Below are 23,048 nucleotides of genomic sequence, written 5' to 3' on the forward strand. Positions count from 1 at the left end.
ATGAGAAGAAGATACAAATATGCATCCTGAGCACTTAAATGATGGCAGTGTGTTTTAACAAAGTCTTTTATTTTCCTCAGCATTATGATTTTATTTATTTTTAATTTAAAAAAAATCTTTGTAGTTGTAGATGGATAGAATGCCTTTATTTTATTAGTTATGTGATGCTAAGGGTTGAACCCAGTGACTCACATGTGCTAGACCAGTTTTCTGACACTGAGCCACAACCCCAGTCCCATTATTTTTAATAAATTATTCTCAGTGGTCAATGCCTGACCATAATACATGAAGATTTACAGAAAGAATGAAAGAAACAATTCGTTACCATTCATAGATTCACCATCCTAAGCACCATTGTCAATTTTCAATTATGACTACAAGTTTAACTTGAGAAAAAATTTAGAAGTTTTCTTAAAATGCACTTAGACTAGATTTGAAAAAGGACAAGAACCATGCACCATAAAAAATGAGAAGACTAAATCTAAAATTTTACTGACTTGTGAGACCCTAGGATCCTTTGAGGAATGTCATTTAATAATTCCAAAATGCTTTGAACAGTGCTTGGTAACCAATAATAAATGTCAGTCATTAATTTTAATTTTATTTTGATACTAGGGATTGAATCCTGTAGCACTTAACCGCTGAGTCACATTCCAAGCCCTTTTTATATTTTATTTTGAGACAGGGTCTCAATAAGTTGTTTAGGACCTCACTAAATTGTGGAGGTTGGCCTCAAACTTGAAATCATCCTGCCTCCCCCAGTAGCTTGATTACTGACACCATGCTTGGTATCAGTCATTGTGTTTGTTGGCTCATCAGGAATAGGATCAAAGCATTCTTCTTTAAGACCACATTCACAGTAAGTATGCATAATAATTAATAGTTAAATAAGGTATTCTAACAAAAATTCCTTATTATACTTGATTATGAATTATGAGGATGTAAATAGTCTTTTAAAATAATTAATGTAGATTCAGTGTTGGTGACAACATGCTGCATAATAAGAATTTATGAAACAAATCAATGAATTAACAACAAATAATAAGCAAACAAATCTTTTTCTTGGCACTCAAAAAGATTTGGTTGTCTGATCATTAAAATGTATTGTGTACTTTTCAAAAGTGGGTGTGGGGAGAGACAGTAACTTTAAGGTATGCTTTCTCTTCTTTTTTCCTACTTTAGGAAAACGCATGTAACTTTCAGCTATTTCATAACTATACTCGCCTGATCATGCTGATCCTGAACAAGACCTATCAGACCCCAGCCTCATTCATTCTTAATGGGATCCCGGGCCTGGAGGACATGCACGGCTGGATTTCCTTCCCATTCTGCTCCATGTATGTTGTGGCGGTGGTTGGGAACTGTGGACTCCTCTACCTCATCCGCTATGAGGACTCCCTGCACAGGCCCATGTACTACTTCTTGGCTATGCTTTCTCTCACTGACCTTGTCATGTGCTCTAGTACAATACCTAAAGCCCTCTGCATCTTCTGGTTTAACCTCAAGGACATTGGATTTGATGAATGCCTGGTCCAGATGTTCTTCATCCACACCTTCACAGGAATGGAGTCTGGGGTGCTCATGCTTATGGCCCTGGACCGCTACGTGGCCATCTGCTAACCCCTGCGCTACTCAGTCATCCTCACCAATGCTGTCATTGCGAAGGTTGGGCTCACCACCCTCCTAAGAGGGGTGTTGCTCATTATTCCTTTCACTTTCCTCACTAAGCGCCTTCCCTATTGCAGAGGCAATGTAATCCCTCATACCTACTGTGACCACATGTCTGTAGCCAAATTATCCTGTGGCAATGTCAAGGTCAACGCCATCTATGGCTTGATGGTTGCCCTCCTTATCGGAGGCTTCGACATCCTGTGCATCACAGTCTCCTACACCATGATCCTCCGGGCGGTGGTCAGCCTCTCCTCCGCAGATGCTCGGCAAAAGGCCTTCAGCACCTGCACCGCCCACATCTGTGCCATTGTCTTCTCCTACAGTCCTGCCTTCTTCTCCTTCTTTTCCCACCGCTTTGGGGGCCACACAATCCCTCCATCTAGTCACATTATCGTGGCCAATATTTATGTGCTTTTGCCTCCCACCATGAACCCTGTTGTCTATGGGGTGAAAACCAAGCAGATAAGAGACTGTGTCATGAGGATCCTTTCAGGTTCTAAGGACACCAAATCCCACAACATATAAACACTGAAAGGGGAAGAGAAGAAAATAATTGCATCTAAAATTTGCTGTTTATTCAGGAAATGGTAAATTCTTTAGTTGCGAAAAATAATATGTCTGTTTTAACCACACACAAAAAAGTGGAACTTGTAGAATTGTGCATTTTCCAAAAGTGCCTTGAGAATTTTAATGTCACTGGCATTCCCAGCAACCTTTCTAAGAATTTCTTACCTTCTGACACCCGTGAAGAAGTAGTCTAATAAGTATACCAAGGTCCCCTTAGAAAGGCCTAAGGAAAAATGAATAAAATGGAATAATATAATCTGAGTCTTATTTTCAAATAGCAATTTCCAAATTGATGATCAGTGGTTACATTCTTCTGGAAATATGTGCCACGTATTTCTTTTCTTTTTTTCGGTGGGCAGTGGGGTGTATGGGGTTGAACTCAGGGCACTTTGACACTGAGCCACATCCCCAGTCCTTTGCATTTTTTATTTTGAGACAGGGTCTCACTAAGTTGCTTAGGGCTTTGCTAAGTTGCTGCGACCGGCCTTCAACTTGCAATCCTTCTGCCTCAGCCTCTCTCCTGAGCTATTGAGAATACAGGTGTGTGCCAACATACCCAGTTACATATTTCTTTTTTTTTTAATCATTTGTTTTTAGTTATACAAAAATTAGGATTCATTTTGACATAATTATATGGTCATGAAATATAATTTGCTCTAATTCAATCCCCAGTACTTCTTTCCTCACCTCTCCAATAACCTTACATCTACTGATCTTTCTTCTATTTTTTATGGTTTTTTTAAAATATCTTTCTTCAATGACTTCTTACTGAAAAAGAAGATGAAATACACCCCATGAAGTCATTAGGTCTCTCCTAGTCAGGTCACGCACACAGTTATTTGACAATAGAATAATTGGGCATTTAGTTTCTTCCAACAGCCTCAAAAAGCACATACTCTTCTTCATCAAATGTAAAAATAATTTTTTTTTTCCCTAAGAACCACATGGTAATGATCAAAATGCATTTGTTCTAGCTTATCTCCAATTGTGGATACAATAAGGAAGGGAGAAACTGGATAAAATAGTATTTTCATTTTAATTCCTCATTAACTAAGCCAATTATGTAAAGAATATAGAGTATACTGAATTTTAAACCTTTTATTGGTGCATTATAATTTCATGTGTCAGTGGGAATCATTATGTCAGATTTGTACATGCACATAACATAGTCTTTTGATCTCCTTACTGAGTACCTTTCTTTTCCCTCCTCTTTCCCCTACAAGTGATCCTCTTGCCCTACTCTACTGGTCTCCCTTCTACTATTATTATTGTTATTATTAGTAATAATAATTTCAATTAGTGCATCATAATTATATATATAGAAGTTGATAAATTCTGATAGATTTGTACATGGGCATAGCATATGTTGGTAGATTTTTTATTTCTCTCATATCAAAAGCTAGAGAGAGAGAAAAAAAAGAGAAATTTAAAAAGTGGTGTTGGTGTGGTAGTGCACAACTGTAATACCAGCAACTCTGGAGGCTGAGGCAGGAGGATCACAAGTATGAAACCAGCCTCATCAACTTAGCAAGACCCTGTGTCAAAATTAAAAATATAAAGGGTTAGAAGTGTACTCAGTGGTAAAGTGATCCTCAGTTCAATTCCAAGTACCAAAAAAAAAAAAAAAAAAGGTGGGAAGTGTTTTGGAAATCTCAAGAAAGTGATCTGAAATTTATTTTTGCTCTCCAACTGATGAGAGTGTATGTTATTGCTCCTGAATTCAGTTAACAATAGTCAAATTGCATTTATTTCATGAATCTTTCTTTATAATCTCATTGCAACATGTGCATTTCATTTATGGCTACACTTGGTTTAACTCTAATTTATTTTCTCTTCACTTATTCTTTAGTATCATAGTCTGAAATATTGTCTGTGAACTAATGATTCAAAAGAAGACAGGCTGCAGGGAACCGTTTCCCACATCCTCCATCTTTAGGGCATTCTTCTTCAGACAATGCACTCTACCCCCTTCATCCTCCGACTGTTCTCCTATTTCCATTCTCCCCTGTTTCTCTAGTTAGTTTCTTCCCAGTAGTTTTGGCAAACACTTTTGTTCACATGTTTGAAAGCAGATGCTATTATTAATGATTTTGTTTCAACTTAAATCTGTCTTATTGTTCTAAAGACTTGAATCTATTCCTTACAGTCTCACTCAACAGATTAATATATATTTATCTTGGTATTTACTTTTTGTATTTATTAATTAGCAACGTTAATTTGTAATTCTTCTTTCAAAATTAATAAGGCTAGCTAAAACTTCTATTGAAAACGTGCTTTGTAACAGAGAAATATCGATTGTGTCTCTACATACTAAACAAAGACTCCAAAAAGAAAATTAAGGAAACAATCTCACTTGTAATAATATAGAAATGAATAAATTCCCTAGAAATAAGTTAAACCAAGTAGGCAAAAGATCTGTGCAGTAAAACTGGAATCAAGCTGAAAATATTAAAGATGACACAATGACATAATATGGAAAGATATTCCATATTCCTGAATTAGAAGACTTGCTATTGTTAAAATGCCATTGTTAAAATACCCATACTAATCAAGGTGATCTACAGATACAACCTAATCCATAGGTCACAATGAAATTTTTTTTTATAGAAATAGAAGAAAAATAATCATAATATTCATGTGCAAACATAAAGGAAAATGAATATCCAAAACGATTTTCAGAAAGAAGAATAAAGGTAGGGACTCAGGTAATTATTTCAAAACACCTTATAAAACTGCAGTTCTTAAAACAACATAGTAAATTAGAACAGTGTGGGACATAAATAGACACAGAGCAATGGAAGAAAACAGGGAGTTGAGAAATAAACTCACACTTATAGGGTCAACTGATCTTCAACAAGGGGGAAAAGAATATACAATAGGGAAAGAATGGTCCCTTCAATGAAAGATTTTGGTGAAACAGAATGTTCACATACAAATGAAAAAAATTGGATCCTTTTGTTTTTTATTGATGCATTATAATTATACACAAGATTCATGGTGATGCATTCCTACATGCACAACACATAATTTGGTCTATTTCACTCCTCTGTACCCACATTTCTCTTTCCTTCTCTGATCTCCAATTACTAGTCTTCTGGTCTCCTGTATATTTCCATGAGGTGCCCTTTCTTTCCTTTTTTCTCTCTGCTTCCACATATGAGAGAGAACATACAACCCTTGACTTTCTGAGTCTTCTTAATCTCACTTGGGATAATGTTCTCCAGCTCCATGTGTTTTACTGCAAATTGCCTTATTTTTTCTTTGTGGCTTAATACAACTCTATTGTGTATATATACCATGTTTTTTTTTTTTTTTCATTCATCTGTTGTCAAACACCTAGTTTGGTTCCGTAACTTGACTACTGTAAATTGTTGCTGCTAGAAAAAATTGGTAAGCAGGTATCACTATTGTTTGCTGATTTTAATTCTTTTGAATAAGTATCAAGGACTGGTGCCAGCTGTGGACACTTCTAATATACAAAAATGACTTAAAGTCATTTTACCTAAAACCATAAAACTGTTAGAATAGATCCCAGTGGGAGCAAAGCACTTGAGATCCTATGTATCATCTCCTACTTCAACAACATTTGGATGAAACAGACCCAGGGACTCCCTCTCTTCCACTCTCCAACCACCTTCACATCTCCTGGCCAAACACAACCACCAAGAGCACCCCCCTGCCTCCAGGAACCACCAATATGGTTGCTCTTTCTTGCTGTTTTTTTTTTTTTTTTTTTTTTTTTTAAGTTCCTTATTGCTGCAAAGCTGTCAGAATCAGCTTTGTCAGAATTCTCAACACTAATTAAAAGTTTTTAGAAATTAGGAAAATGGTTAATCAAAAAAAAAAACTAGCTGAATCCTCATAAAAGAGATTTTGGTATTGTTTTAACAATTGTAGTAAAATTCATATAATGTAGAATTTAGTTCAATGGCTTTTAGTGCATTCACAATACTAAGGCCATTAACACTGTATAATTCCCAAATCGTTTTATTTCCCCCCCCCCCCCCCCAAAAGAATCTCATACATTTGAAGCCATCACTTCCTTCTTCTAGTCCCTGGTAACCACAAATTTCTTGCAGATCTATAGATTAACCTATTCTGCATATTTCATACGAATGGAATAATACAATACTTGCTATTTTCTCTTTTTTAGACCTAACATACACTTCCAAGGTTTATCCATGTTGTAGCATGTTTTTGTATTTCATTCCCTTTTATGACTGAACAATATCTCATTGTATGAATATGCCACATTTGTTTATCTATTCCAGTTGTGAAGATTTAGTTTCTTTCTACTTTTGAATTATTGTGCATAATACTGATATGAAAATTTCTGTAAAATTTTTTAACAAAGCTATTTTTTCAGTTATTTTGGATATACACTTGTCAATGAAATTTCTGTGTGGTGCAATAATTCTTTGTTTACTTTTTGTGGAAATTCCAAACTCTTTTTCCCAGCAGCTAAATCATCTTACATTTTTACCACCAATGTACAAAGGTTTCCATACTTCCTTATCATCTTCAAAATTAGTTTTTTTTTATTTAAAAAAATTATTTAAAGGTATTCGAGTGGATGTAAAGTGGAATTTCTTGTAGGCATTTTAGGTATTTGTTTTGTTTTGTTTTGTTTGGTGACTGGACTCGAGGGTACTTCAGCACTGAGCTACAACCCTAGTTATTTTTATTTTTTATTTTGAAACAGGTGTAAGTTGCTGAGGGTCTTGCTAAGTTGCTGAGGCTGGCTTTGAACTTGGGATCCTCCTGTTTATCCTCCTGAGTCACTGGGACTACAGGAGTGCTCCACCATGACCAGTTCATTATCATTCTATTGGCACTCCCCTAATGACTAGTGTTTTTGAGCATCTTGTAGAACATTTGTTGCCCATTTGTATATCTTCTTTGGAGATGGCTATTAAAATTCTTTGCCCATTTGTTAACTACCCTGTCTTTGTTGTTGACTTTTAAGAGTTTGTTACATATTCTGGATATGCAATCCTATTCATACCTGTGATTTACAAATATTCTCTTGCATTTTGTCAGCAGTGTTTCACTTTTGATAATACCCTTTGATGCACACAATTTTGTTTTGCTTACATTTTGATGAAGTCCAATTTATTTGTCTCCTGCTGCCCACCCCCACCTTGCCACCCTGCTTATGCTTTTGGAGACATATTTAAAACAGCATGGATCAATCAAAAGGCATGAAGATTTTACCCTCATTTTTTTCTAAGAGTTTTAAGATTGTAACTTTTATATTTGTAGTGCTAATTCATTTTGAGCTAACTTTTGTGTACAGCATGAGATAGAGGCCTTTCCTCCTCCTCCTCATCCTCCCTTGTCCTCCTCTTCCTTCTTCACATACAGATACCCATACTTTTATTACCTTCCAAATTAATTTTTATTTTTACAAACTAATAAACATATAGGCTTTTCTTTATTATCAAATTAAATAAATATAAAATTAAAATTAATTGTTTAAATATTTCTATTCTCACCGTCAAATTATCATCACAGGGTTTAGCATCTAATTATTCATAGTTTAATATGTATGCATAATAAACCTCCATTATACATTATTTTTACTATTTCACTACAGTTGTCATATCCCCAGAATAATATGACTTCATTTTCTTTGCAAGAAAATTAAATTATGGTATATTGAAATCATTTAATTTGTTTCAAGGTCAATATTATATTACTTTGGTTTAAATGTGGCTCTCTTACTGGTGGTTTTGCAAATGTTCTCAACATAATTTAATATGTATGCATAATAATCTCAAACTTCTTCAATGCTGTAATACTTATCATCAACCTCAGTGGAAAATAAACTGCACTAAAACCACAGTCCATCTTTTCTGATCCTTTTTAATAGTTCCTATCCTGACTTAGGGAGTACTAAGAATTCAATGATGTGATTTAAATGTAGACATGTAAGAACAAATTAAAAAACATGTAAGTCTTTCTTGCAAGTGATTTGAAACATTCTGTACTTAGTGCTTTCAACTTGCTCACCACCAGGCCTTACACAGAAACACAATTCAGCAACAAATGTTAAACATTACTAAGTTTTCATTAAAGATAGCTTGTGGTCATTCTTATCTCCCACCCACTGTGTACATGCTAGGACACAAACATACAGATATAGATGCACACGAATAGGGTGATATCTTTATTTATGTACCATCCAATCTTTTTTCTTCTCCCATGGTGTTGATCCCCACACCAGTACCTCTGTTTGTGACACAGGTTCTGAAATATTCCCTTGGGATATTTAACAGATTTTCCTTTAAAGGCTCAGTTCAACAACTGTTACCAAGGAATGTGATTCTATTTTTATGAAGACCCTGAACACCCTGACCAGACCACTTTCAGTGTATTTCTGACCAGAAATCAGGTATTAAAGGGCATTCCAATAGTCGCATTGGGGTCATTGCCCTAGTGAGTTTGGTGAGAGCTGTCCTCTTCATTCTCCCCATGCCCATCCTCCTCCAGCATTTGCCCTTCCATGCCAACCGTGTCATCCCTACCACCTACTGTGAGCACATGGCTGTGGTCAAGATGGTGCGTGTGGACACTACAGTCAACCGGATATATGGTCTGGTGGTGGCTCTGCTGGTTGTTGGGATGGACATCTCTGCAATCACTTCATCTTAGGTGCTGATCCTCCAGCTGTACTGCGCCTCTCTTCTAAGGAAGCCCACCACAAAGCAGTCAACACCTGCACCACCCATATCTGTGTCATGCTTATCTCTTACACCCCTTCCCTCTTCTCTTTTCTTACTCACCGCTTTGGCACAGGCATCCCACCCCATGCCCACACCATTCTTGGAAATCTCTACTTCCTTGTACCTCCAATGCTCAATCCTATTATTTATGCAGTGAAAACCAAGGAGTTTCGGGAAAAAGTAACCAAATACAGTTGCTGGAGGAAGGAGCCTATGGCCACTGCTCACAGGCAGAAGCTTGTTTGATAATCCAGCAGTCAGCCATGGGTACAAGGAACAAATGTGAAATGAATGTAGTTTAGAGGGGAATTGACTAGTGATAGAAAGATGTCATGCCATTAGATGAGCTGACGGGATGTTTATCCTTGGACAGAGAAGCTAAGAGGCAAGAGATTTTCTTGGTCTCAGTAACTCCAAAAGTAGACATTTAAGCCCTGTGAAATAAAGTAATGACATTTGTTCTCCGCACCTGACAATGTTGTGCAATTATAGTCGATGATGTATGTAAAAAACATGTCGAACAACAACATGGGAAGCACATGTAAGATGTAGTGTAATGTTTCCATATGGAGAGAACATAAGGGCAAACAACCACTTGCCCATCACTGATGAATAGTATTTTCTTTGTGAAGGCGAGGCCAAGGTGCATGTAGACATGGGGTATTAGTATTTCTGAATCAAGGGAAGGGTGGGGAGTGGAGAAGTTTTCTGAAGGGCGTAAGAAGGGACAGGGAAAGTTCAGAATTGAATTTCAAGTTGATATTTTATTGCCCCTACTGTGGAAGCCTTACATCTGGGCAGCTGGACTTGCCACTTCCCTGTAGACCTAGGGAATGTATACAGGAAACACAGTATCCAAATTCCAGAGGAACTTCAGTGGAAAATGAATACATAGGAAGTTTCTAGAATGAAAGGCTAACATTCTTCTTAACTAAATCCATAGTTGTAAAAACTCCTACAGTCAATTCCTCTGCTAGTCTCTACTGATTGCAGCATCTGAGAAGAATCTTCTGTGAAGAGACAACTCTGAGAATGTTCTGTTAAGGGTTACAATCTTTTAACTATAAATTGGAAATTATTATGACATGGTATTTTAGAATTGTGTACTTTACAATCAATGTGACTGAGCACAGACCCAAGACTTCCTTTGGAATCAGTAAAGGGTTCACCCTTTGACCCCACTCCACAGACTTTTTAAAAAAAATTATCAACTTTTAGTATCAAAATATCTATCTTTATTAAGAAAAATGAGTTTCTACAACTATACCTAATTCAGGTAGTTTTAGAATATATTCTAATAAAATACATTTAAAAGACTCCTAGGAAGTGAAGAGCTTCTCTAAGTAAGCATAGTTCCAAATTGTTACGTTTCATGAGTCTCTCTTTTCACACAAAACTAAATAAGAACATTACTACTATCCTTATTTTTCTTATTATTATTGCTGTTATTATTGTGATCTCTATTTTTTTACACTGTTGCTAAAGACATAGGAGTATTTTGCAAAGCAGTTAAGTGTGGTAGGGTATACAGTAGAATGAAAAAATCTTTCCTCCTTTTCCACATTGCTATATCTTATAGTTCTGCAGCAAAACTACAAATTCGATTCTTTTATAAATGTGAATAGGACAAAGAATAGAAATTGAACATGTTGAGATTAATTCAATTTGTTAATAGCAGAAGAGCAGGGAGAGTAGTCAAGTCTCTGATTGCAATGCAAGAAAACCTCATCAGGAGCAACCAAGTCCTCATCAGAGGTTAGAGGAGTTTCACAGGAACAGTGGTCTGTTTATATCAGTTACAATGTAGCAGAGTTATCTCAAAGGTAGTGTGATTTCAAGGAAATTCCCACTTTGGATTGCTGAAATATACCTAGAATTTAATTAGAGAATGTTTAAGCAATGGTTGACAAAAGAAAAATGAAAAAGATTTCAAATTTACCAGGTCTCTTTCCATGCCATTCCATTTAATTGTCTGCCACTTGCTTAACTATAGTATTAATGGAAATTAATATTATTTCTATAAATTTTTAAAAGGCTTATTTATTTTTAATACAAATTTATTTTTAATAAATTCTTTAATATTTTTAATATTTTGGGGTTATATAAACAACGTCTGTCACCACTAAGGTAATTAGACCTTATTGTTCATATAAACCTGAAATCCTAAAAACTCAAACTAGGGCATTCACATGTGGATAGATGACAAAGATTGTGTCAATATAAATTTGGTGTTTGAATATTTTAACTCTTAGCAACTTACTAAGTGTAAACATAAGAAAAAATGCATTCTTTACAAAGGATAAGATTCATCTTTACATGTATTCTGTGTAACAAAATATATTATTTGTAGCTTTTTTTTATTTGTAGCTCTTGTTTGTTTATTTAATGCGCTTAGTGATTATTTCATACCAATAGGCCTATTTAATCACTTTTCCAAGCATGATAGTCTTCCTTTGTATATTTGTCAGCATTAATTGAAAAAGTTACTTACTGAGAGATAGATGTTTGTTTGCAGGCTTTTCTTTTTTTAAAGTAGTTGAGCACCTTACTATGTTGACTGTTTATTCGTTTTTTGTACAAAATAAGTGTTCCTAAAAATAAATATATAAAAATAGCTGTCACAGAAAAGATATGTGCACTTTTAGTTTTCTCTTTTAGCAGTTTTGGTCTGATCATCAAATTTACAACATTAAATGTACTACACAAATTTACAGCTCTAAACATTCAAATATACTGTGTAGAAGGTCAGCATGCCCCCAGATAGTGAGTGGTAATATTTTATCATGTGCATTCCTTTCTCAGAGCTGGTAACAAATTGCCACAAACTGGGTACATTTTTCTTTCTCTTACAGTTGGAGGTACAAGTCCAAAGTAGATTTGTCAGCAGGGACACTGTCTCTCAAGGCTCTCAGGAAGATCTTTCTTTGCCTCTCTTCTGCTTCTGATGGTTGCTGTCAATCCTTAGCATTCCTTGCCTTGAAAACACATCATTCTATCATCTGCCTGTCATCTCATGCGTCTTACCCTTATGCTTCTTCGTAGCATCCTCTTTTTGTTGTGTCCATAGATCCCTCTACTCCTAGGACACCAGTCATTAAATTATGACCCACCCTAACCCAGTATAATTTCATTTCAACTTTATTACATCTGCAAAGACTTTATTTCCAAACAAGGTCACATTCAATTTAGATGTGACATTTGAAGGGTACGTTATTCAAACCAATAAAACACATGTCCATTCAGGCATATTTATTATGTAAAGAAATTCTCTATTATTATTACAAAAGGGAAATAGCATGTTTTTACACTGTATAATTCACTATTTAATACTATTTGACATCAACCCATGATAATATATGTAGATTCACTTTTCAAAAATCATTTCGTAGATTTATTTAATGCTACATTATAGACATTTTTGTTAATCACAAATATTTGTTTTTGTAAACAATGACTTGACTATACAGCAGAACTTGAAAAACTATGATCTATTGGCTAAGTTCAATCTGGAACCTATTTGGTAAACAGCCAAATCTATTTCTTTTTATATCATATATGGCTGCTTTTCCATGATACTGATAGTGTAACTTTGTTTTGAGTTAGCTACCATTATCTGCAAAATCAAAAATATTAAATATCTGAAACTACACAGGGAAAATTTACTGATTGCTGCCGTAAAGGAATATAGGAGTCAGAGAAAGTGAGAGAGAGAGAGAGAAATGTACTCATAATTTTCTTTTATCTGACTTTTAAAAAAATTCACAATATAAAATAAGGGGAAGGGCAGGTTTTTTCCATGGGGCGATCCAAGATGGTGGACTAGAGGGTGACTGCATCTCCTGTTGCTCCAGAACCCAGGATTCAAGAAGGGAGGCATTAAGAGACTTGGACTAAAATAGAGCCACGGGGTGACTCTCCCCCACCAGGTGAAGCTCGGCCCAGGCGGCAGGCCCGGATAGGGGCGGCTTCTCAGAGCAGGGCAGGGCAGCTAGAGTCTTCCCCAAGTAGCCCTTCTCCCTCCCGGTGGTGGGTTTCTCCCACACGGCCAGCTTCTCGGAGCAGGCCCCCCAATGAGAGCCTTTCTTCACAGAACCAGCTCCGAGTCCCGGAGCAGGTGGTGAGCTCCGGCCCGCAGGCAGATTCAGGGACCAAGACAGGGTAGCCAGGGACTTCCCCAAGCAGCCCTGCTCCCTCCAGTGGGAGGCGACTTTCATGGCCAGCTTCTCGGAGCAGAATGCCCAGTGAGAGCCTTTCCGCACAGAGCCAGCTCCATGCCCTAGAACCAATAGCGGGCTAGGGGCAGCTTTCTTCAGAAGCACTGCATTATCAAGTTCCTCCAAGACTTCAGGCTACTGAAGGCTGGGAGGTGATATACTGGAAATCTACAGGGACACTATAAGTCAATAGAGGAAATCTGCAATATCTCAGAGTCCCACTGACATCTGACCAATATGAGAAAACAAGGGAAGAAAATGTCCCAAACAAACCTAGATACAGCAGAGCAGAAGAAATGTCAGAAAGGGAGTTCAGAATGTACATAATTAAAACAATCAGGGAAGCAAATGAGGAGATGAAAGAGCAAATGCAGGCATTGAAGGAGGAGATGAAAGAGCAAATACAGGCATTAAATGATCGCACCAATCAACAGTTAAAAGAACAAATACGGGAAGCAAAAGATCATTTCAATAAAGAGTTAGAGGTACTGAAAAAAAAAAAAAAAACAGAAATCCTTGAAATGAAGGAAACAATAAACCAAGTTAAAAACTCCATAGAAAGCATATCCAATAGGATAGAACACCTGGAAGGCAGAACCTCAGACTTGAAGACAAAATATTTAATCTTGAAAACAAAATTGACCAAACAGAGAAGATGGTAAGAAATCATGAACAGAATCTATAAGAACTATGGGATATCATGAAAAGGTCAAATTTAAGAATTATTGGGATTGAGAAAGGCTTAGAGAAACAAACCAAAGGAATGAACAATCTATTCAATGAAATAATAACAGAAAATTTCCCAAATCTGAAGAATGAAATGGAAAACCAAGTACAAGAAGCTTAAAGGACTCCAAATATACAAAATTACAACAGACCCACACCAAGGCACATTATAATGAAAATACCTAACATACAAAATAAAGACAGAATTTTAAAGGCTGTGAGAGAAAAGAACAAAATTACATTCAGGGGGAAACCAATATGGATATCAGCAGATTTTTCAATCCAGACCCTAAAAGCTAGCAGGGCCTGAAACAACATTTACCAAGCCCTGAAAGAAAATGGATGCCAACCAAGAATCTTATACTCAGCAAAACTTACTTTCAGATTTGACGATGAAATAAGATCCTTCCATGATAAACAAAAGCTAAAGGAATTTACAAAAAGAAAGCCGGCATTACAGAACATTCTCAGCAAAATATTCCATGAGGAAGAGATGAAAAACAACGATGTAAATCAGCAACGGGAGGAACTAGCCTAAAGGAATAGCCAAATAAAGGAGAAAACAAATCATGTCAAAAAACAAAAATGAGTCAAATGACTAGGAATACAAATCATATCACAATAATAACCCTGAATGTTAATGGCCTGAGCTCATCAATCAAAAGACATAGACTGGCAGATTGGATTAAAAGGAAAAATCCTACAAAATGCTGCCCACAAGAGACTCATCTCATAGAAAGAGATACCCATAGACTAAAGGTGAAAGAATGGGAAAACACATACCATGCAAATGAACACAGCAAAAAAGCTGGAGTATCCATCCTCATTTCAGATAATGTGGACTTCAAGCCAAAGTTAGTCAGAAGGGATAAAGAAGGACATTACATACTGCTTAAGGGAAGCATAAATCAGCAAGACGTAACAATCATAAATATCTATGCCCCAAACATTGGCTCATCCATGTACGTCAAACAAATCCTTCTCAATTCCAGAAATCAAATAGACCACAACACAATAATACTAGGCGATTTTAGCACACATCTCTCACCACTGGATAGATCCTCCAAACAAAAATTGAATAAAGAAATCATAGATCTCAATAACACAATCAACAATTTAGACTTAATGGACATATATAGAATATACCATCCAACAAAGAGTGAATACACTTTCTTCTCTAAAATAGACCATATTTTATGCCAAAAAGCTACTGTTAGCAAATACAAGAAGACAGAGATACTACCTTGTATTCTATCAGATCATAATGGATTGAAATTAGAAATAAATGTCAGAACAAAAATCAGAAACTTCTCCAATACCTGGAGATTAAATAATATGCTAATATATGATGAATGGATAACAGGAGACATCAGGAGGGAAATTTAAAAATTCTTAGAAGTAAACAAGAACAAAGAAACATCATATCAAAATCTATGGGACACTCTGAAAGCAGTACTTAGAGGAAGATTTATTTCATAGGGCGCATTCAACAAAAGAAGTAGAAATCAACAATAAATGACTTAACACTACAGCTCAAAGCTCTAGAAAAAGAAGAGCAGACAAACACCAAAAGTAGTAGAAGACAGGAAATAGTTAAAATCAGAGCCAAAATCAACAAAATTGAATTACCTAAACTGAACGAGGAGGATATACACAACTTAAATAAATCAGATTCAAGCAATGAAATAGAAGAGGTCATCAAAATCCTACCAACAAAGAAAAGTCCAGGACCAGATGGATTCTCAGCTGAGTTCTACAAAACCTTTAAAGAAGAGCTCATTCCAATACTCCTCAAAGTAGTCCATGAAATAGAAGAGGAGGGAACCCTTCCAAACTCATTCTATGAAGCCAATTTTCACCCTGATACCTAAACCAGACAGAGAAACATTGAGGAAAGAAAATTTTCTTAATGAACATCCTTAGTGAACATTGACGCAATATCCTTAATGATCAGCAATTGTTGACGGGTACAGAGGCGGGCATTCCCATGGGAGAAGCATTTCCCACATAACATGGAGTCTCAAGGTAAAATGGAATCTGTTTAGTCATTGCCCATTTAGCCTGGACTATGACTTTTCCATGGAGTCAAATATGTCAACCCATCACAGTAGCACATTACAAGTAACTAGTAAAGGAAGAAGTTTTGAGTTCTCCAGTTTGCCACTGTTTACACTCTAACAAAAGTATGTCTTCAATTAATTTTTGATGTTAGGTAAGAGGTACTCACAGAATAGTTGCCACATTTTTATGATTGGAGTCACTCCTACAAGTGGTTGCACTTAGTCCCGCTCTGTGAACTTCCTGGTTACCATCAACCAGGCAACATGGTCAAAAGTAGGAGGAAGATAGATCAGCTAGATCAGAATTTGAATCAGACATATCTACTCACTGCGAGTGTGACTATGGGAAGGGCACATAAAGAAATCACACTTTCATAATTTACATACAATACAGATTATTACACAAGTTGAATTGCAGTTGAAATGATTCAATAAACTATCATATATAAAAACTCCTAGCAGAACTAGCAGAGCTACCTCAACAGATGACACTTCTGATGAAAATAATAGAATATGAGGCATATAAAGTAGGACCCTTCCATTCACTCCTGTTCTAGGAAATAAATACTCCAACCTTAGCTGTTGTTCTGAACTTTTTCTAAGATTTCCTATTACCCAGTATATTCTTCTGCTTATCCAAAGTTTTAACACTACAATTCTCCATCAATAAGATCATACTTTGAAGACAACAAACTTTCTAGTAACTTATTCCCTCAGTCTCTCTATGAACGTAGCCATGCTGATCATAATGGTGGCCAAAAGTCAGTGTCAGGCATGAATCCCCCTCTGCATCCTCTCAACACCAACAGGTGAAAAGGGCATGAGGAAGCCACCATAGAATCAAGATCTGACTCTGTCACTTTTCTCACTATGTCAAGTTTTCCTACTAAATATTTCTCAAAAACAATTTCATAGTTAAGAGTGACCTGGGACACTTCTTTATAAGACAATGAACAGAATAACAGGCTGGAGTGAAAGTTTTTTTCTCCTATTTTATATAAGTAATAGTGATACAGCTGTTTACTGGTGACAAGTCCTGTTTCCTCAGGTGTTGAAGTATATCGCCAGAGAAGCACACCCAGGCAAGCGCAGAGTAGAAAGTAAGCTTTGTAATGTACAAAGCTGCTGCCCCACCCTTGCAGGTGCAGCCATTTTCCCCACCTCCCAACCACTTGTCAATTTGTGAACATCCTAGCTAGCTATTGGCTCATCAGTAGCTTGCAAGTATCCTTCTCTGATATTGGTCCCCTGTTAGCCAGGTGGAATTCAACTGTTTACTATAGCTTCCCCGCCATCTTTTCCCATCCTTCTGTCTGTCCTACTCACTTTTCTCCATCCTCCTGGCTTTCCACTCTCTGTAGCATGCATCCTTTCTCTTTCCTTTCTCTTTTCCTCTCATTTTCTCTCTTACCCTGCAGGGAGACACTGTTTGCTTAATAAATTCCCTTATGTGATTTCCTGTGTCCAGCGTGGTTTCGTGGAAATTCCCTTACATTGGTGCCATGACTTGGGATGGGATCTTCCACTGTCTCAAGCGAGTGGAACCCCATCTAAGCCCCAGTGCCCCCTGGACACGGCTCCACCTTCCATTTGCCTGGACGCTCTGCTCTGCATCCATCACCAGACTTCAGATTGGTGAGTCCTCTAGGCCAGTTCCCCAAGGCCGATTCATCCCCAGCCACGGCTGGCCCCCTTAGTTGGTCTTATCTGCCAGGTGAATTCCTGATTTTATGGTGGAGATCTCTTCAGGGTTGAGGCTCATCTCGTACTTGCATTAACACTCGAAAACCCTGATATCAGGTCCTCAACTCTTCTCGGCTTTTGCCCAGCACACACATTGGTGCTTGTGTGATGACACAATCAATGTGCTGCCCCTCATCTTCAGCCCAGTACTCTGGCCTCGGTATGCCCTGGCCACAGACTCGTCAGCATCAGTCCCCACCATGGAATCTGGGTCCTCCAATCTGACAGATTCCACCCTGGGAACCCTTTGCCCGACCCCTGTACTTAAAGCCATCAAAATCCACTTGTGTAATGGCACACAGCTTCCTTGAGCAAGCGGGCAGATGAAAAGGGATTCCTTATCTTCAAATCTCTTCTTTCTTGCTTCTTGGCTCTTCCTGCAGGCTCAAGCGCCTCCAGACCCTACTTCTCCGTCTTCCCCAGCTTCCCCATGTAATATAAGCAGCCCCATTCCCCACAAGTAGTGGGAGATAATTGTTTGACAATTTTCTGTGTCCAAACCTAAATTAAAAGGACCTAAGCATCAAGCTTCTGCTAGAACATTTTAGCCCCTTTCAGATTCAGATCTCAGTAAAGGCTTACATTGAAATGTAAATGGAGGAAGGTGCAGTGGGAGACCAGTTTCAAACCCAAGGAAAAAAGAAGTGTCCATTTTAAATTTCTCCTGGGCTACAACTCAGAATACTTTTCTCCCTTTCACCTTTTCTCTCCTTCTCATTTTCTTATGCTATAATTAATGACCATTATCATTTTTCTTCTAGGACTTTTGTTTTTCTTAAATGCTGTATTTTTGAGCTCACAGTTTTGATCCTACATACCTAGGTTAATAATTTTTGATCAGTTCTTTTTATCCAACTCTAAAGTTATTTTTGAACATCTGTTACATTGCAATGGAGATAAATACTACAAGGCCTTTACTTTTGTGTTAAATATAAGCATGCATAAAAATTAAAATTTTAAAAATGGATCCAAATATTTTTAATTCATGTGATTTAAAGAGGTTCAATTTAAATTGGGTAAACTCATAGAAGTAAAATGTCTTTAAAATTAACTCATAAGTCTCTAGGTGGTCACACAATAAAATATTGATGTTTATAAAATGTCTAACATCAATTTTTCTAGGACTTTTCTTCAACAGGAAAGAGACAGCAAATACTGTTGGTACACTTGTCTGATAGCCTAGTTTTTCTACAATAAGATGAGTGAATTAGAGTTGACATGTATGGGATTACTCAAATGTGTTTGTTAGAGACATCTAATTAATTTACAAAGTTATTCCATGGAGTAACATACTTAAAAACATTATTCTTTATATATTAAATGTGTTCATATTTTCCAGGTGTACAAGCTTTTATAGCAGAAAATGTATCAAGCTGCTATTCTCCAAATTAAACTTGTCTGTAATGGTAAATCTATCATTTAATGTTCTATTATAGGACCTGTCATCAATAGGGTATATGTAACATTTGTTAAATGTATTTCTAAAAGTTATTGAGACTCTGATTTGCTTATAAGGTTAAGCATGAAAGCATTTTACCACTTTGTCACACAAAAGGAAACTTACAAGCTCTCTCAGCCTTTCTTTAATTCATGTTTTAGATATAATGTTAAATTGTGTTAACTAATTTTCATTTAGACTCAGGAGTTAATATATGTAAACTTCTTAAAATGACATTTAAGAAAGAGTGCAACGCACAGTAGCAAAAATGGGACAACGGTGACTGAGATTGGGGTCTCTGATGACCTCATGGCTGTGGCTTGCCTGGTGCCTGGGAGTGCTCCTGTGCAGGGGCACAAGATGCCTAACTGCTGTGGCAGTACATTGATCTCAGGCACACAGCTCTTGGGCAGGAAGGAATTCTTTTATTAGATAACCAGTGTTTCATCTGCTCCCTTCTCTGGTTCCTGCCTACCTTACAGTAATTTTGAAACATAACATTGCACATGTATAAAGATTGCTGAAATAACTCTTTAGATCTGCATTTCCATCAGAGAACAGAGCTCCATCTGATCCCAGCTTAATCTTCAAAATCTGTGTTTATAACCCTTTATTTTTTAATACTCCTTTGCCCCTCATTGAACTTGAGAATTTGGTCATGCTGGTCATGGCAAAGAGGAAAAATTAGCTTCAGGATTAGAATATTTTACATAAGATTTGTGAAAAGCCCTGCCTTACCTGAGATAAGGCTCTGCCTCACAACCCTGCTGCACGTCAGAAAGGCTCCAAAGTAAACCAGACTTTAACTCATTTAAAGTTGTGTTCAAAAGTCTGATGTTTGTTGTAAAGATTACTATGATCTCAAATGGGAACTCAGCCAAAATTCAAGATAGCTATTGCACAAACTGAATGTTTTACTGCTGGTGATTCCATTTTGTATTCTCCTTGTAAATTCTAATTGTTGCCTGATCAATATTTTGCAGAAGTACTGCTTCAAGAGCAAACACCGTATAACGTAAACCCCAATTAGAAAAAAGGGGGTAAATAACTGTAATGTTATAGACATTGAATCTAAAGCCCAGTACTCTTACTTTATGACTGGTGAGACTAACTTGCTTGATGGTTTTAAGGATTTCAAGCACAATAACAGATTTAGGGGGTTTAGTTATGCAAGATACTTTTTTTGTAATTTTAAATTCAATAATCATGTTTGAATTTAAATTATGTTAAAACTGTGATTATACTTTTTCTCAACATTTCTTTTTATGAACTGTATTTTAATCTTAACTTTTTTCAGAAAGGCATCATTTCTATTTAACCACTCAATCTTGCATTTTCCTTTTTAGGTTGTGCATTTGATCTGTTGATAACTATATATTTAAATAATTAAATAAAATTTCACTCATTATAATGATTTAAAACATGTCAGCAATTAATGGACAAGTGAAAGGAAGCATAATAGATTGAAGGAAGGAAAAGGGGAGAAGGGAGGGAAAAGAGAGAGAGAAAAGTGGGAGGGAAAAGGGGGAATCAAGAACGGAAATCAATTTTCATGCATGTATGAGTTTGTCCGGAAGAACACAACTACTATGTGTAACCATAGAGCTATAATAATAACAACAATAGCAGCAGCAGGATGTCAATTAAGCATTCTTCATCACAACAATACAAGTTGATTTTTTATGCATGATTCCCATCACTCTGGATCACTTCAAGTAAAGGTATATCATTTCACATACAGGTGGCTTCCTTTTCACATATTCTTTTAAATATGCAGTTCCAGTCACAGAAGTCTTTTCAATTAGGCATCTGGATACATGTTTTTCCTTGCAATAAAATCTTTTGTAATATGTATTTCATGAGGAAGGAAGGAAGTGCAGAAGGAAGGGAAGTGGGGAGGAAAGAAGGAAGACCTCCATGGTCTGTTCTTCCCACTCATTTGGAGATACAACTGAGTCTTAGATGGTTGGGCAAAAGCAATGTTAATTGTCCTCCCTCTTCATTTACTAGTAGGTTTGATTTTTTCTGGGACCCGCATCCTATTCAGATTCTCTGCACAGGTATTTGGTTGCCTTATCCCGTATTTCCCTCATCTTTATCCCACAGATGATGGGGTTGAGCACTGAGGGTAGAAGAAGGTAGAGATTGGCAAGGAGAATATGGGCGTGAGGTGGGATATTGTGACCAAAGCGGTGGGTGATAGAAGAAAAGAGTGCAGGCACATAAGTGACAGGGATGACAAAGAGGTGGGCTGAGCAGGTGTTGAGGGCTTTGAAGGTGGCATCTCGAGAGCTGAGGTGAACCACAGCCTATAGGATCAGGGAATAAGAGAAGCCAATAAGCAGCAGATCAAGTCCAACCATGAGCAAGATCACAAAGAGTCCATAAATTCGATTGAGTCCGGTGTGGTTACAGGCCATTTTCACCACAGCCATGTGGTCACAATATGTGTGAGGAATAACTTTGTGGCAGAAAGTTAACCTTTGAAGTAGAAGAGGCATGGGCAGGATGAGAATCACACCCTTGGCTACAGCCAGCAGTCCTAGGCGTCCAACTAGGGAATGGCTCAGAATTGTGTTGTAGCGTAATGGTTCACACACAGCCACAAAGTGGTCAAAAGCCATGGCAACAAGTAGGGCTGATCGAACCACTGATGCTCCATGGATGAAGAACATCTGGGTGAAACAGGCACTGGAAGCTATGTCTCCATCATTGAACCAGAAGAGGCACAGGAGCTTGGGCATCAGAGCTAGAGTAGATATGAGGTCAGTTACCATTAGCAGGGCCAGGAACAGGTATATTGGTGTGTGAAGTGTGGGCTCTGTCACCACCAGGAAGAGGACAGCACTGTTGCCAATGAGGATAGCCAAAAACATGGTGGAGAAAGAGGAGATAGCCACAAGAGCTGTGATGCTAAGCCAGGTATGCCCATCAGACTGAAGGTCACAAAGCTGGAATGGTTGAAGTGTAGCATGGTAGAAACTTGTGGGTGTTCGTTTAGAAAAGCTTTAGACACCTGCCAATGAGATATGGGTGGTGGGTTGTTTTTACTTGCTTGGATTTTAATGACTTGCTGAGTTGGGACCAGAGAAAGATGGTAGCCACAATCTGGTTTCAGTTCTCTCTCTCTGAACTTTATTTTCCCACTGTGAATTCTTTTGAGGGATTTGACTTCCTTTCGTATAAGGCATGATGTAGTAGAACTTTATTCTTGTCCCTCCTACTTTACCACTTCTATACTTCAAACATTTTTTCTGAAGTTCTGAATAAGGATAGGAGAAAATATTTTTTTTTTCCTTGAGGAAATAAAGGAGGAACATGACAAAAGCACTATGCTATTTTCACTGGGAAGTCTCCATAATATATTAAGAAAGAAAATATGCTTTCTTACTCTATGTTCCAAAGGTGCTGAGTTGTTGAGATTTTGAAATCTCATGTGACATCCTTCTTTTAGGAAACTACTCTCTGACAATGATAATTTGTCTCTCCCTGGGGCCCTCTGTTTTTGGGGACAAAATATGGAAGATATAATGTACAAATAAGGACAATCTTAGGTGCATGTCTTCCACCATCTCCTCAGCTATGCCCATATGCACTTGCTAGACAGCCCTTTCTGGTTTTGACCAGAGAAAGTGGTAGTCACAATCTGGTTTCAGTTTGCAACTGTTTGTGTTCTGCTCTACCTGTCCTTTGTGTGTAGATTATATTACCTTTCATCAGGAAGTTTCAATTATCCCATGGGGCTATGTACTAGTACTCATTTTTATTCAATTCCTATTATGCATCAAGCAGAAGTTCTCTCTCCTTCCAGGAATCTATGGGCACTGTAAGCAGTAATTAAATCAGAAGGCTTTCTGCTAATAAATACCTCTATGCTACCCACTGTCTTCCATCTTCTACATAT

At 37.2% G+C, this 23,048-nt stretch overlaps 2 protein-coding genes and 1 pseudogene across 3 annotated transcripts; 2 read left to right on the forward strand and 1 right to left on the reverse strand.

Moving 5' to 3' along the window:
- Positions 1 to 1,230: 1,230 nt before the first annotated feature.
- On the forward strand, positions 1,231 to 2,196 carry LOC306640445 (olfactory receptor 52N4-like; the record flags this gene model as incomplete). Its single annotated transcript, XM_079104725.1, is given in 2 exon segments — positions 1,231 to 1,617; positions 1,621 to 2,196. Coding segments are annotated over 2 exon segments (963 nt in total).
- A 6,246-nt stretch (positions 2,197 to 8,442) lies between these two features.
- Positions 8,443 to 9,209, forward strand: LOC306638543 (olfactory receptor 52P1-like; the record flags this gene model as incomplete). The annotated part of the gene is given in 4 exon segments (XM_079101767.1): positions 8,443 to 8,484; positions 8,626 to 8,889; positions 8,893 to 8,902; positions 8,905 to 9,209. Coding segments are annotated over 4 exon segments (621 nt in total).
- An 11,974-nt stretch (positions 9,210 to 21,183) lies between these two features.
- LOC306638544 (olfactory receptor 52P1-like) lies at positions 21,184 to 22,118 on the reverse strand (annotated as a pseudogene). Its single transcript has one exon. The product of its transcript is annotated as an olfactory receptor 52P1-like (transcript).
- Positions 22,119 to 23,048: the final 930 nt, after the last annotated feature.

The sequence above is a fragment of the Sciurus vulgaris genome (genome assembly GCF_902686455.1).
Source record: "Sciurus vulgaris genome assembly, chromosome: 11".
In the NCBI taxonomy this organism is placed as follows: domain Eukaryota; kingdom Metazoa; phylum Chordata; class Mammalia; order Rodentia; family Sciuridae; genus Sciurus; species Sciurus vulgaris.